Raw genomic sequence first — 12,937 nt, forward strand, 5'->3', positions numbered from 1 at the left:
CGATATAATTATGTAATTATATATTTATACATGGAACATGTTTCCTTCGATTAGGGTTGCCTCTTTGTGAAAGGTCCAGGTCCCTTCTATCTTCACACACTAATTGATCCCTAAACAAAGATAATTCTAACAGTCAAGTCATCGAGAAGATCAAAGGGATGTGGCTATTCATATGCTACGCGCCCCATTGGGCAGTATTGAATCTTGAAAGGATATTACAAGTATAACACAAGCTTGCACCGTATCAAAAATAATGTAGATGGATCTCGTAGGAAATTTTAGATGATGGTGTTGAAGCAACCACAATAAGAAAATATGATTTTAGCGAAGCCGATCGCAAATTCTTTAAGCACAACTCCAAAACGTACAAGTGATTGTCTCTCTCTCACAACCCTGTTTGACTCTCTAATTCTTGTCATATACAATAATCTAGTGCTATATAACTATCTAGCATATCTCCTAACTACCTATCACAAGTTTTGGATGAGACCTTGTGTTTGCCCTTTGGCTTGATTGATTCCTGGAGCCTCCACCCTCTTATTTATATAGTCCCTTCTAAGACTCTCATCTTACTATTACTATTACTAGTTGAAGACTCCTTTTGAACTTCCAGGTGGAGCCACCTGGGATCCTAAGTGGACACTCTAGAAAAAGAAAGGAATCCTAGAAATTCTCACAAAAAGCAAAACATCTGGCCATAAATCGGTAGACTCAAATCATTTGGCCATTGTATCTATTATGTTTTCTAAACAATTACCCACTGATGCCATTGTGAAAATAGCCTAAAGTATCCCCTTAATTTATATCTAAATTACCCACCTCTACCATTTTATAAAATAAACAAACTAACCCCAAATTTTTCTCAAAATTACCCACTTATGCCATTATAAACAATATTTAAAATAACCCCCTAAATTTGCAACTAAATTTTCCACCCCTAATACTTCAAAAATTAACATACTGTAACCCCTTAAATTTGCATCTATATTACCCACATATGCCATTATTAAAAAAACATGAGGTAACCCTATTTGAATTCAAATCACATTAATTAAATATATATATACTAATATATAATTCTAAATCATCTATTTCTTACACTATTGGTATATGATATAATAATTAAGGTACATATGCATGATGTATATCACCATTTATAAAAATACAAAGGAAGTAATGAAAATATAGATTTCTATGTTAAAATTATTGCTCAAACTTAATGTCCATTAAATAAATTCAAGCGCATGCCGGTGGTGCAACGTGAAAAAAAGATTATAAATGTGAATGAAAACTTTATAGAGTAAATTACTAACTAAAATATATCACAATTGGATAAACATAATGAGTATTATATTATATAAGTATTGTGTTCGAATATTTAAAAAATGAGAGGTAGTTCAAGTTAATATTTTTTTAGCAATGTGGTCTTATTTTTGTTTCCATTCGAGACTCCTTTTTAGTTCTCACGAGACACGCTAAAAAGACAAATCAGAGAAATTCTCACAAAAATCAGAAATATCAAACATAAATCCTGTAAACTCTAATAATCATAGTCATTGGTCTATTATATTTTTTAAAAAGTACCCACAACTATCATTATGAAAATATTTTAAAATAAATCCTAAACATATATCTAAATTACCGAGCTCTGCTATTATAAAAAATAACAAGCTAAAGTAACCCCATAATAGGCATCCAATTTACTCATGCAATTATAAAATATAACTTCAAATGCCATTGTAAATTTGTATCTAAGTTACCAATATATATTATTATTAAAAATAACATAAAGTAAACATCTAAATCTTCCTATGCATCATATAGAAATGTTCAAAAAGTAAACTAATATATGATTCTAAATTACCTATCTATGTTACTGTTAATATAGAAATACTTACGCATGATGAGTGTTACCATGTAAACCATTTATAAATGTGTGTAAGGATGTGATGAAAAATATTAATTTTTATGGTAAACATAATGTGAAGGCGTGATATAAAATGGAAAAGTACGAATGTAGATGAAAAAGTGTATAGAGAATTACTAATTAAAAATCAAACATAATTGGACAAAGGTAAGTACACATCTATATGAGTATTATGTTGAAGTATTGAAAAATGAGAGAAATAATAGCTAAACAATTTTCATCATTAGCTACTGAGTTTGATTTCTAAATAATTTTTAAATATAATAATTTTTAAAAAATATTAGCCGTGCGGAAGCATAGATTGACGGACTAGTACATGCAAGTAGGAGTTGTACTCCTAGTAGGATTCAACTAATGGGTGTGTTTGGTTGAGCTGTGACTTTTGAAAAAGTAGCTGTGAGCTGTGGGTTGTGGAAAAGCTGTTGTTGGTCGTGGGCTGTGAGAAAGCTGAAAGCCGTTTGGTAAAACAACTATGGCTTTTTGGAAACATGAGCGGATCCCACCTCATTCACAATCCCTTTCACTGACATATGGGCCCTATAGTCATTGACACATTTTTTCTTTTTCTCTCTTCTTTTCCTCTGTCTTCCCTCTCGCGTGGACGGGCAGCGGCGCCGGCCCCGATTCACCGTCCCCCACCCTCCAGCGTTTGGAGCTAGCGGTGCCGCTGTCCAAGCCCCTCGTGACGCGCCCTCCTGGAGCTCGCGCCGGCGGCGGCGGATCCAACCGCGTCGGCCCCATCCCACATCCTCCTGAAGCTTGCGCCGCCACCGGAGTCCCCTATGTTGCCGCGCCGCCAACTAGAGCCCGTGCCGCCACCGGAGCCCGCGCTGCTCCCATCCCAGTCCAGCCCTGCCCGTGCCCTCCTATAGCTCGTGATACCACCAACCCCGGAGCTACGCCGTGCCGCCGCCGGAGTTCCTCGCCGGTCCCGTCCCGCGCTGCCGCCGGCCACTCCTGGAGCTTGCGCTGCCACCAGGAATCGCCGCCGGGAGGACAGGAAGCGGCCGGAGAGGGCGTGTCACCGGTGGGGAGGGCAGCCGGTGGTGGGGAGGGTGGTCGGCCGGCGGTGTACTGGCACTCGCTGAGCAACATGGTTGCCACGGGTTCAAGAAGGCATGTTTCAGCTTTCTTAATTCGCCTTGCAATCTCAAGGCAGACCTGGCTAACGGGGGCTTTGACCATCTGATGAGTACTTTCCCATCTGTTGTCAAGGAGCTGCTGGCCAAGCTTGTTCCCTGTCCCTGACGGCCTGACGTCCTTAAATTGGAAGGTGCGAAATCAGAGACCATGTGCCTATTTTCCTTTATTTGATCCATACATCGATCTATTAGTGCAAAAGGCCGGAATGCTTTCCTTTATAACTTAAGAGAAATATTCCTATTTTTGTTGACGTGGTATATTGATACGAAATAGTAATGCATGGTTCAATGGTTGTGTTAACTTGCTTCCTCAGTCTTTATCCAAAAAAAAAGACTTTTGCTAAATATCTGTCAGCAGATTTTCTTAAAAAATCGTCAAATTTTGGTGCATTAGATTTGTGCTTTGAGATGTGTGCTACTTTTCAGCCGCGGGTTTCTTTTTGTTAACGGTTGAGGATCCTCCCCCAAACCCGTTAGCCTGTTAATTTTTGGAGACCGCACCCTTCCTTCTCCGACTGTCTACTCGTTTCCTCTCCCCATTCAGCCATTCTTGAAATCTCCAGAGTCCTTTCGTTCACCTTCCTCCTCTGTCCCTGGGATCGAGATCCGGTGCAGTTGGCCCTCAACGAGCGGCTGCTTGGTCCATTAATTTCTCCGTCTCAACGAGCTTACAATAAGTATTTTTATTTCTTGAGTGTGGAAAGGATATAACAGAAATGACAATCAACAGGGTAACTTTGATTTTAAGTTGTCACCAAAAGTTTCTTATTGGATGTTGGTTTATTATTGGACCCGGTAAGTGTTCATTAGGCTGCCAATAGAATCTGACAGATTTGTACTATTGAAATCTGTCATTTTTTCTGCTTATGTGTAAACCTCTGATTTGTTAAAAATTTGACAGATTTGAACACCACAAATCTGTCAACAGATAGTCCCCCCCCCCAAAAAAAAAACTTGCAGTAGATATGCTTTGAGATTAATAAAAAAACCTGTCCTTTGAGCTGTTCTAGGAATTACTCCTTGTCGCCTCCTCCTAAGGCTAATCCCAGTGGGGGTTTCATAGAGGTTTCATGCACATTAAATACAGTGACACATCAGCATATGTGATGACATGGCATGATAGTTATGAAGTGAGAGAGGGAAGGAGTTTCACCAGGATGAAACTGTGTATACACTATTTCCAAGACTATGAAACTTGCATTGGGGGCTATAGAGTTTCATTTCATCTAACCATATCCAATCACATGCCTCACAATTAAATGTCATGGTCATCCTATGAAATCGTGAAATGAAACTATGCACTGGGACTCTCTGTTTCATTCATGAGAATACACCTCATGGGATGATGTGGCATCCTTGGAAACAGTGCGATGAAACCTTGCACTGGGACTAGCCTAAGAGATTGAACGCCGGGGCGACTCCTTGTCGCACGTTCGCGCCGTTTCGGCGTGCAGCACATTAATTCACGTGCTGCCCTTCTCGTCTTCCGAGCATCGCAACCGTCTCCGCTTGCGTGACGCCGCTGCCATTGTCGCACATAAAAACCTCTCGCCCTTCTCCTATTTAGATGTGACCAACATCTTCTCTAGTCTACTCACATCGTAGGCCATGTCGAGCTCTGCCGTCTTCAGCGGCAGGGCACAGAGCGCGTCCTCCATCGTCGCCGCGGCCGCGGAGGGGTCACACGTGCTCACCATCGATGGGTACTCCCGGACCAAGGGACTCGGCAACGGCAAGTTCATCAAATCCGGTACGTTCTACGTGGGAGGCCATCGCTGGTTTATCAAGTACTACCCCGATGGTGAGGACTATGAGAACTCCGATTGGATATCCATTTTTCTCTCGTTTGATAGTTCCGATAGCACGGAGGTGAAGGCAAGATTCGGATTCAGTTTACTCGACCATGTGGGCGAACCAGTGCCATCATACAACAACGTTTCAGAAGGCATACGTGCCTTCGGCTCCAAAAACAGGTCACGGGGATACCCAAAATTCATCAAAACAAAGGACTTGGAAGAATCAACCTATCTGAAGGATGACCGATTCAGAGTCAGGTGTGATGTCACCGTCTTAAAGGACGAGATGGAGATTCGCACTGAGTACAGCTCGCCGTTCGTCACTGTGCCACCATCGGACGTGAACACGCATCTAGGCCATCTCCTCTCGTCCGGTGTGGAAGCAGATGTCACGTTTCAGGTCGGCGAGGAGACATTCGCCGCACACAGGCTCCTGCTCGGAGCACGGTCCTCCGTCTTCATGGCGGAACTCTTCGGTCCGATGAAGGAGAAGCACACAAGCCACATCAAGATCGATGACATGGAGCCGAGAGTGTTCAAGGCCATGCTCCACTACATCTACACCGACTCGCTGCCTGAGATGGAGAAGGATGGTATATTTGTAATGTCTCAGCATTTGCTTGTTGCAGCTGATAGGTATGGCCTAGACAGGCTGAAGCTCATCTGCGAGGACAAGCTTTGCAACTACATCAGCACTGGCACGGCGGCGACTACGTTGGCGCTTGCAGAGCAGCATGGCTGCAAGGGGCTGAAAGAGGCGTGCTTCAAGTTTCTCAGGTCTCCCGGCAATCTGAAGACGATCATGGACAGCGATGGGTTCAAGCATCTGACAGCCAGTTGCCCCTCTCTGCTCAGTGAGCTGCTCGCCAACGTTGCTCCCTGATCTCTCTACTTAGTCCACTTTTCTAGCTACTATTACTTGTTCTAGTATTATGTTATGGTTTGACGGTTGGGTTAAAGTTACTTGATCGGTGCACAAAAATCAGCTACATTATTGGAGCTTAAATACTCAGCTGAAAATTTGTTTGCTTTTGAGATTCTTGTTTGTTAATTTCTTTTTAATTCGTGATCAGCATTTTGAGCTGAGAATTATGTAAAAATTGGTTGTGCGATCACTACTTGTGTTCCCTGCCACTGCATGTGTTTCATGCAAATTGTTTTTAGGTTCATTTAGTCAAGCGAGTGGTGCGGTGGTCCTTTTCATATAAACTGCACGATTCTTATTCCAAACCAGTAATTAATTATAATTACTAGTAAAATGCACCGCACGTGTTTTCAAAAAAGCTAGTAAGAAAAAAAATTGATATTTATAGAAAATCAAATGAACAATAGTTTTAAATTTATAGCAAAGATGTACATGTAAGGATATTTATAGCAAAGATGTACATAACCAGTCAACTACTAATCAAATGAACAAACCCTATAATCGATTGACTCATGAAAATGAATACCATCCAATCATGGTTCACAATTGATGAGCCCATAGAAAATATGGCTGCTCAACTAATCAATTACTAATTAAATTGTTTCTTATTTTATTTATTTTCTCAATATAGGGCCAATCATTTACCAGCACTTTTAAAAACTCAAACAATTATAGAAAAATGGTTCAAAATTTCGCAATCTCACTTTGTATTCCGACATGATATGGACAAAATATTAGCTACATTTAGTTGTTTACAATAAAATCCAAAAAAATACAATACTTTGTGAAAGTGATAAGAGAGAATATGAAATGTTTCCGTATTATTAGGCAATATACAAATTTCAAAAATGAATTCTACTATACACAAGCCAATTCTTTACAATAAATAAATAAATCTTAGGAAGGAAGAAGTTTTTAAGTTTCCTTCCTGCGGAAACACAAGGAAATAATACTATGTGTTGGTTCAATAGTGCCAAAGTAGGACTCAAGTCTGATCCCAAGAAAACAACCTTTATTGCCCAGCCTCACAACCCTCTATTGGATCGACAATAATGTTACCATGGAGAAATTCTCGATAATCAGAACACAGGCAAACACTAATGCCATATTTTCTTTCTTTCATTATCTTGAGATTTTCAAATACAGAGCATAGGTAGCACAACAGAAGCAGCTAACGAATGTTCAGTTGCCAGAAATTCTCAGATCAAATTTGCTTAGCTCACATTGAAACATGATTCCAAGTGTTCATACCAGATAAGGATGATATCTCCATACCAATAAATAAGAAAATTTGTAGTGTCAGCACCAGGAATCCATATCTTTGCCTAGCCCTAAGAGATCTCATAATGATGTTATATTGAGCACTAAAGAAGTGAGATTGAATTCTCTGTGATATTTATTTCTGGTTATCTTGCTAGTGAATCAATTCACAGGCACGATTGCTACGGCCAAATTAAGTTAACATCTCAAATTACTTAGACTGGGAAAAAGCTGCTCTGTAGTACACACTGTCAACCAAACAAACAGAAATCAAAGGGACAGACGAGGTACTAAACTGTTGGTAAGCTGACGATAGAGCCGAGCTACTGAGATCACCCATGCATGCTTTTCTGTGCAGCTGACAAGCTCCAGTATAAAAGATGCTAGAGTTATGCTGGAGCAAATTAAGCTACAGTCTATTGCATGCCTACAGCTCCTAATGACCAAGCAAAGGGATTAACATGCAAGGAAGAATTAATAACGTATCACTGAGAAAACATATGAGCTAGCTTTTTGCTAGGAGCTGACAAGAACACTGATTGATTAAACTAACCATTTATCAGAAGATCAATCAAGGAATTACTTTGCTATAATAATATATAGGTAAGCAAATACTATCGCACTGTTACATCAAAATGACACTCCACATACCTGACGCTTGAAACCTCACTGGTCCTATGCTGCTTACCTGTGCAAGCTGAGATTTGGATATGCTTGCTGTGGTGGGCTTGCCTGTGCAATCAGATAGAGAAAGCCAAGTTGTTGATGCAATCAAAATGGTACAGAACCTGAAATCTAATAGCAAAAATAAAAATGCAAACCAGATGAGATGGTGTTGGACTTCTGGAAACTGAACCACAGAAAAATAAAATAGGTCCAAGAGCTGCTGCAGCTGCCAAGCAGTTTGAACAGAGCAGTTCATCGAGTTGCTTAGGCTGAAAATGCAACCAAATTCATGTTAGGACAATGGGTATTGGAGAATCATAATTAAATAAGTAATAAGTTGCATATCAAACGACATCATCGTGAGAAGAAACCTTTTCCGTTTTCTTGAAGACCACCGCAAGTAAACCTATTATAGGAGTGCCGCTCCTTTGACAAATAAAAATTGCATCTGCTCCATCAAAATATTCTAGTCATCCATATTAATGAAGATAACAAAACGTCAAAACTTATCATGACTGCATGTATGATGATCCTTGCGAGCATTTCACCAAGCATGTGGTGAGCATGCATGGAGCAGGAGCAGGTGGTGGCCATCGTAAAAATAGCCTAAAGTAACCCCTTAATTTATATCTAAATTACCCACATCTGCCATTATATAAAATAAACAAACTGATCCCAAATTTTCCTCAAAATTACCCACTTATGCCATTATAAATAATATTTAAAATAACCCCCTAAATTTGCAACTAAATTTTTCACCCCTAATACTTCAAAAATTAACTTAATGTAACCCCTTAAATTTGCATCTATATTACCCACATATGCCATTATTAAAAAACATGAGGTAACCCTATTTGAATTCAAATCACATTAATTAAAAATATATACCAATATATGATTCTAAATCATCTATTTCTTACACTATTGGTATATGATATAATAATTAAGATATATACGCATGAGTATGTCACCATTTATAAAAATACAAAGGAAGTGATGAGAATATAGATTTTTATGCTAAAATTATAGCTCAAACTTAAGGTCCATTAAATAAATTCAAGCGTATGCCGGTGGTGCAAAGTGAAAAAAAGATTATAAATGTGAATGAAAACTTTATAGAGTAAATTACTAACTAAAATCTATCATAGTTGGATAAACATAATGAGTATTATATTATATAAGTATTGTGTTCGAATATTTAAAAAATGAGAGGTAGTTCAAGTTAATAATTTTGTAGCAATGTGGTCATATTTTTGTTTCCATTATAGACTTCTTTTTAGTTCTCACGGGACACACTAAAAAGACAAATCAAAGAAATTCTCACAAAAATCAGAAATATCAAACATAAATCCTGTAAACTCTAATAATTATAGTCATTGGTATATTATATTTTTTTAAAAGTTACCCACCACTATCATTATGAAAATATTTTAAATAAATTCTAAACATATATCTAAATTACCGAGCTCTGCTATTATAAAAAAATAACAAGCTAAAGTAACCCCATAATAGGCATCCAATTTACTCATGCAATTATAAAACATAACTTAAAATGCTATTCTAAATTTGTATCTAAGTTACCAATATATATCATTATTAAAAATAACATAAAGTAAACATCTAAATCTTCCTGTGCATCATGGGCCCGTTCGCTTAAGCTACTTGGGCGGCTGCAGCTGTTGCTGTGCAGCCCAGCCGTTCGGCTGCGGCCCAACAGCAACAGCCCAGCAAAGCAGCCGAACAGCTGCACTTAATCCGTGTCCAGGTTCTGCATCTCCCGAATAGCGCCCGCCGCCTAGTCCGCCTCCGGCCGCCCCCGCCGCCCAGTGCGCCTCCGGCCGCCCCCGCGACCGCCAAAGATAAAGAAAAGAAGCCCCACCCAGCTCCGCCCTCCCCCGCCGCTGGACAGCTCCACCCCCGCCGGACTCCGCCCCACCGTCGCCGCCCCTCTCCGCCCCGCCGTCGACGCCCCCACCTACATCCGCCCCTCCCCCGCCGCCAGCCAGCCCCGCCCCCGCCGGCCTCCGCCCCGCCGCTCCGCCCTGCCGTCGCCGCCCGCCGTCACGGCCCCTCGTCTCCGCCCCACCGTCCGCGCCCCATCCAGCTCCGCCCCTCACCCGGCGCCGGCCAGCCACGCCCCCGCCGACCTCCGCCCCGCCGCTCTGTCCCGCCATCGCCGGCCCACCCAGCTCCGCCAATCCTCTCCATTCTCGATCTACATTTGTATGCTGCTAGATTTTGTGCATCTCAACAGAGAACCTGGGGGTAAGATCTCTTTTGCCTTACATTAGGCAGTAACCTCTTATATCGTGCGTAATTGAGTCAATTTTGGTAGATTAGGCAGTAAGATCTCATGTGCCTTCAATTTTGTTAGCTACACTAGTGTGAAGTGTGAAGGCTTCCCATTATTTTGCTCTGTACTGTAAGTGCATCTTGTGTATGTTGGACGACAGGAGCATATTGTTGTAATGGTAACTCATGGTAATGGTTGTTGATCATCTACAGAAATGTAATGTTCCATGAGAGCCCTTGCAAATAGACAGTTAGCAATTGTGTGGCTGTGTGCATCGGGCTGATTGAAGCCCTGATTACTTTCCTTGTAATAGTCTATAAATACAAGGCATAAAGGCCAAGGAAGAGGGCCAAGTTAGCGAGCACCAATTCAGTGTCTACCCGTGTGTGCGTGTGTGTCCCTGTGCTTTGGCCAGGGGATTCGCCGGCGACCTGGGAGTCGTTACTCCGGCGTGTTTCCAACAGACGTTTCGGAGTTACTCCGGCGTGTTTCCAACAGATGTTTCGGACTAGACCGATCTATCATTTGGTTAATTTATTATCTTTCTATTTATATGCATTTGGTAGTATTGTAATATAATTTTTATTTAGCAAACACAAAATATATAAGAATTATTGTCTCCCTGTATTCAGAACAAACATGAGCTATGCTCAACCTTAGGGGCGTTCAGGTCAATTATGCTAGAATAGGCAGTAAGATGCCAGGCAAACAATCCATTGCACCAATTTTACTTACTGCTCATTTTTAGAAAGAGGCAAAAGTGTTCCAAATCTGAAACTCAAGTGACCACCTCTGAACTTGCATACTACTGGTGTGCTTTTGTCAGCTGCACTGACCAGTACCTCTAATTGAAAGGGCTGCATTGTTGGCTACCTCTGCCTGCATGTTGCATTGCCTGCTTGATCTGCCTTGCCCTCGGAAATCAACTGACGCTCATCTATCTAACTGAACTGGACGGTGCACCTGCACTGCTGCTACTCTGGAGTGCCACAAATGCGACCATCACCACCACGGGCATTGCTATTTTGCATCTGCACTGCTGCTGCTTTCATCTTGTTAGTGGCTAGTTTTAGTGATAGAAACCACTGAATCCACTCAGTAACATTCAGTGGGTGGGAATTGGGATGTGCCTGCAAAAATTAGGTGGCTGTAAATTCTCTCCTCCCTTTTGACAGTAAATATTCTTCTTCTTTTTTTTTTGCTCATTACTATTTACTTCCTGCATTAAAATATGACAATGTTTAGGCTGGCTTTTAAATTTTTCTCACTTTATATATTCTTTTTACAGTATTAAATACGACTCTAGCTAAGGAGAGCATTCCTTGTGTGCCAAAAAAAGAAACTTCCACAGGCAGCAGCACTGGCAAACTCCTCTACATCGTCATGGTCTCCACATGAAGCCCCTCGGTACCTGCTGCGTACAACTCCTGCAAGACATAAGCACAACGAGGCAAGTATCAGTTCCATCTTTTTTGTTCCCTTTGTGATAAATGTTGATTCGTATCTTGCATGTTGTCATTGCTACTGCGTGTGTGGCATACAAACTTTGTACTTAGGAAGGCATATAATTCAAAGTAGCACCTTCTACTTAGGAAGGCATATAATTCAAAGTAGCACACAGATGGATGCAGGTCGTGCCAACTGGGATGATAACACTACAAAAATATTCCTAGACCTTTGCATTGACGAGAAGAACAAGCTCAAATACAACAAAAGGGGCCTAACCAAGGTAGGTTGGCACAACCTGTATACAAATTTCAAACAACAGACGGGCAGGAAATATTCCTGCAAACAGCTTCAGAACAAATTTAATGCCTTTAAGAGGCAATACAAGGATTGGAGGAAATTAAAGGACAAGAGTGGTACCGGGTGGAACAACAGTACCCGCACCATTGATTGCGATGATGAATGGTGGGCAGCCCGAATTGAGGTACCTACTTTTCATCCTAATAATTATGGCTTTCTATCATTTACCTTCGGCTTTGACCTCGGATTGCCCTCATGCTTACATATTTCCTATTTATGACTTCTAGGAGAACGAGGCAAACAAACATTTCCGTGGCAAGGCGTTTCCATTCTATGATGAGTTAACCACTCTTTTTGGGACAACGGACACTGAAGGCGGTCCAATGTTGTGTGTTGGTGGAATTGGAGATAGAACACCAAGCTATGGAAGCGAAGACACCCCTGACCCAATGGCGGATGAAAATGTTGACTGGTTGGAGGACACTGTTGGACGGTCTAGTGTGGGTCGTGTGTCGCAGAGGTCCGGAAAGGAGCATGTTGTTGATAGCCCACCACCCAAGAGAACTAAGAGCATGGAGTACTATGTGGAGCGTATATCTGAGAGCATGATTCAAAGGACTATGACTGAAAGAAATCTAATCAGCCGTGAGGAAGAGGAGGTTACAGAAATGCTGCACCTTGTCGAACAAGATGGTGTACCGAATGGGTCTGAGTTGTACTTCATAGCTACTGAGCTGTTTAGATCACCAGCCCGACGTGCATCTTATAGGAGCATTACCGCTTCAGAGAACCGGATTGCATGGCTCTGATGGACTTGGGATAATGTCAAGAGGAAGTAATACCGGTCCATGATTACAATGTATTTGCATCTACCTAGGAATGTGTGTATTTGTACTGTGACTATGGCATGGTGTGCCATCATGTTTGTAATGTGAATTATGTTGTGTTAGACCTTGATTATTCATGCTACTAATCCATATAAATTTGTGTCGTTCCACTTGAGTATGATGCTGCTACTGTTGTTTTTAACATTTTGGAAATTATTGTTTACAACCTTACAGCCTGAAGGTCTTCACGATGAATGAGGTGGCTATCAACAAGTGAAGGTCAATCGTAAAGGTATGCAATGAAATCATATTTCCATATTTAAGTACTTAGGATTTTTGAAAGAAAAGAAAAGGG

The 12,937-nt window shown here is 41.1% G+C and overlaps 2 protein-coding genes across 2 annotated transcripts; both read left to right on the top strand.

The window, feature by feature from the left end:
* Positions 1–4,677: 4,677 nt before the first annotated feature.
* On the top strand, positions 4,678–5,748 carry LOC101773472 (BTB/POZ and MATH domain-containing protein 2). Its single transcript, XM_004980705.1, has one exon. It carries the CDS (start codon positions 4,678–4,680, stop codon positions 5,746–5,748), a length of 1,071 nt encoding a protein of 356 aa, XP_004980762.1.
* Positions 5,749–11,303: 5,555 nt separating this feature from the next.
* Positions 11,304–12,756, top strand: LOC105915022. Its single transcript, XM_022829000.1, has 2 exons — positions 11,304–11,445; positions 12,043–12,756. Exons 1-2 carry the CDS (start codon positions 11,404–11,406, stop codon positions 12,562–12,564), a joined length of 564 nt encoding a protein of 187 aa, XP_022684735.1. The 5' UTR covers positions 11,304–11,403; the 3' UTR covers positions 12,565–12,756.
* The last annotated feature ends 181 nt before the right edge of the window (positions 12,757–12,937 follow it).

The sequence above is a fragment of the Setaria italica genome, chromosome VIII (assembly GCF_000263155.2).
Source record: "Setaria italica strain Yugu1 chromosome VIII, Setaria_italica_v2.0, whole genome shotgun sequence".
In the NCBI taxonomy this organism is placed as follows: Eukaryota; Viridiplantae; Streptophyta; class Magnoliopsida; order Poales; family Poaceae; genus Setaria; species Setaria italica.

What these genes read in the sequence shown, in the direction of transcription:
- LOC105915022 (XM_022829000.1), top strand. Translation starts at nt 11,404, where the DNA reads ATGAAGCCCCTCGGTACCTGCTGCGTACAACTCCTGCAAGAC. An exon ending in GCGTACAACTCCTGCAAGAC is followed by an intron (nt 11,446 to 12,042) that starts ATAAGCACAACG and finishes TATGACTTCTAG; the next exon opens with GAGAACGAGGCAAACAAACA.
- LOC101773472 (XM_004980705.1), top strand. Translation starts at nt 4,678, where the DNA reads ATGTCGAGCTCTGCCGTCTTCAGCGGCAGGGCACAGAGCGCGTCCTCC.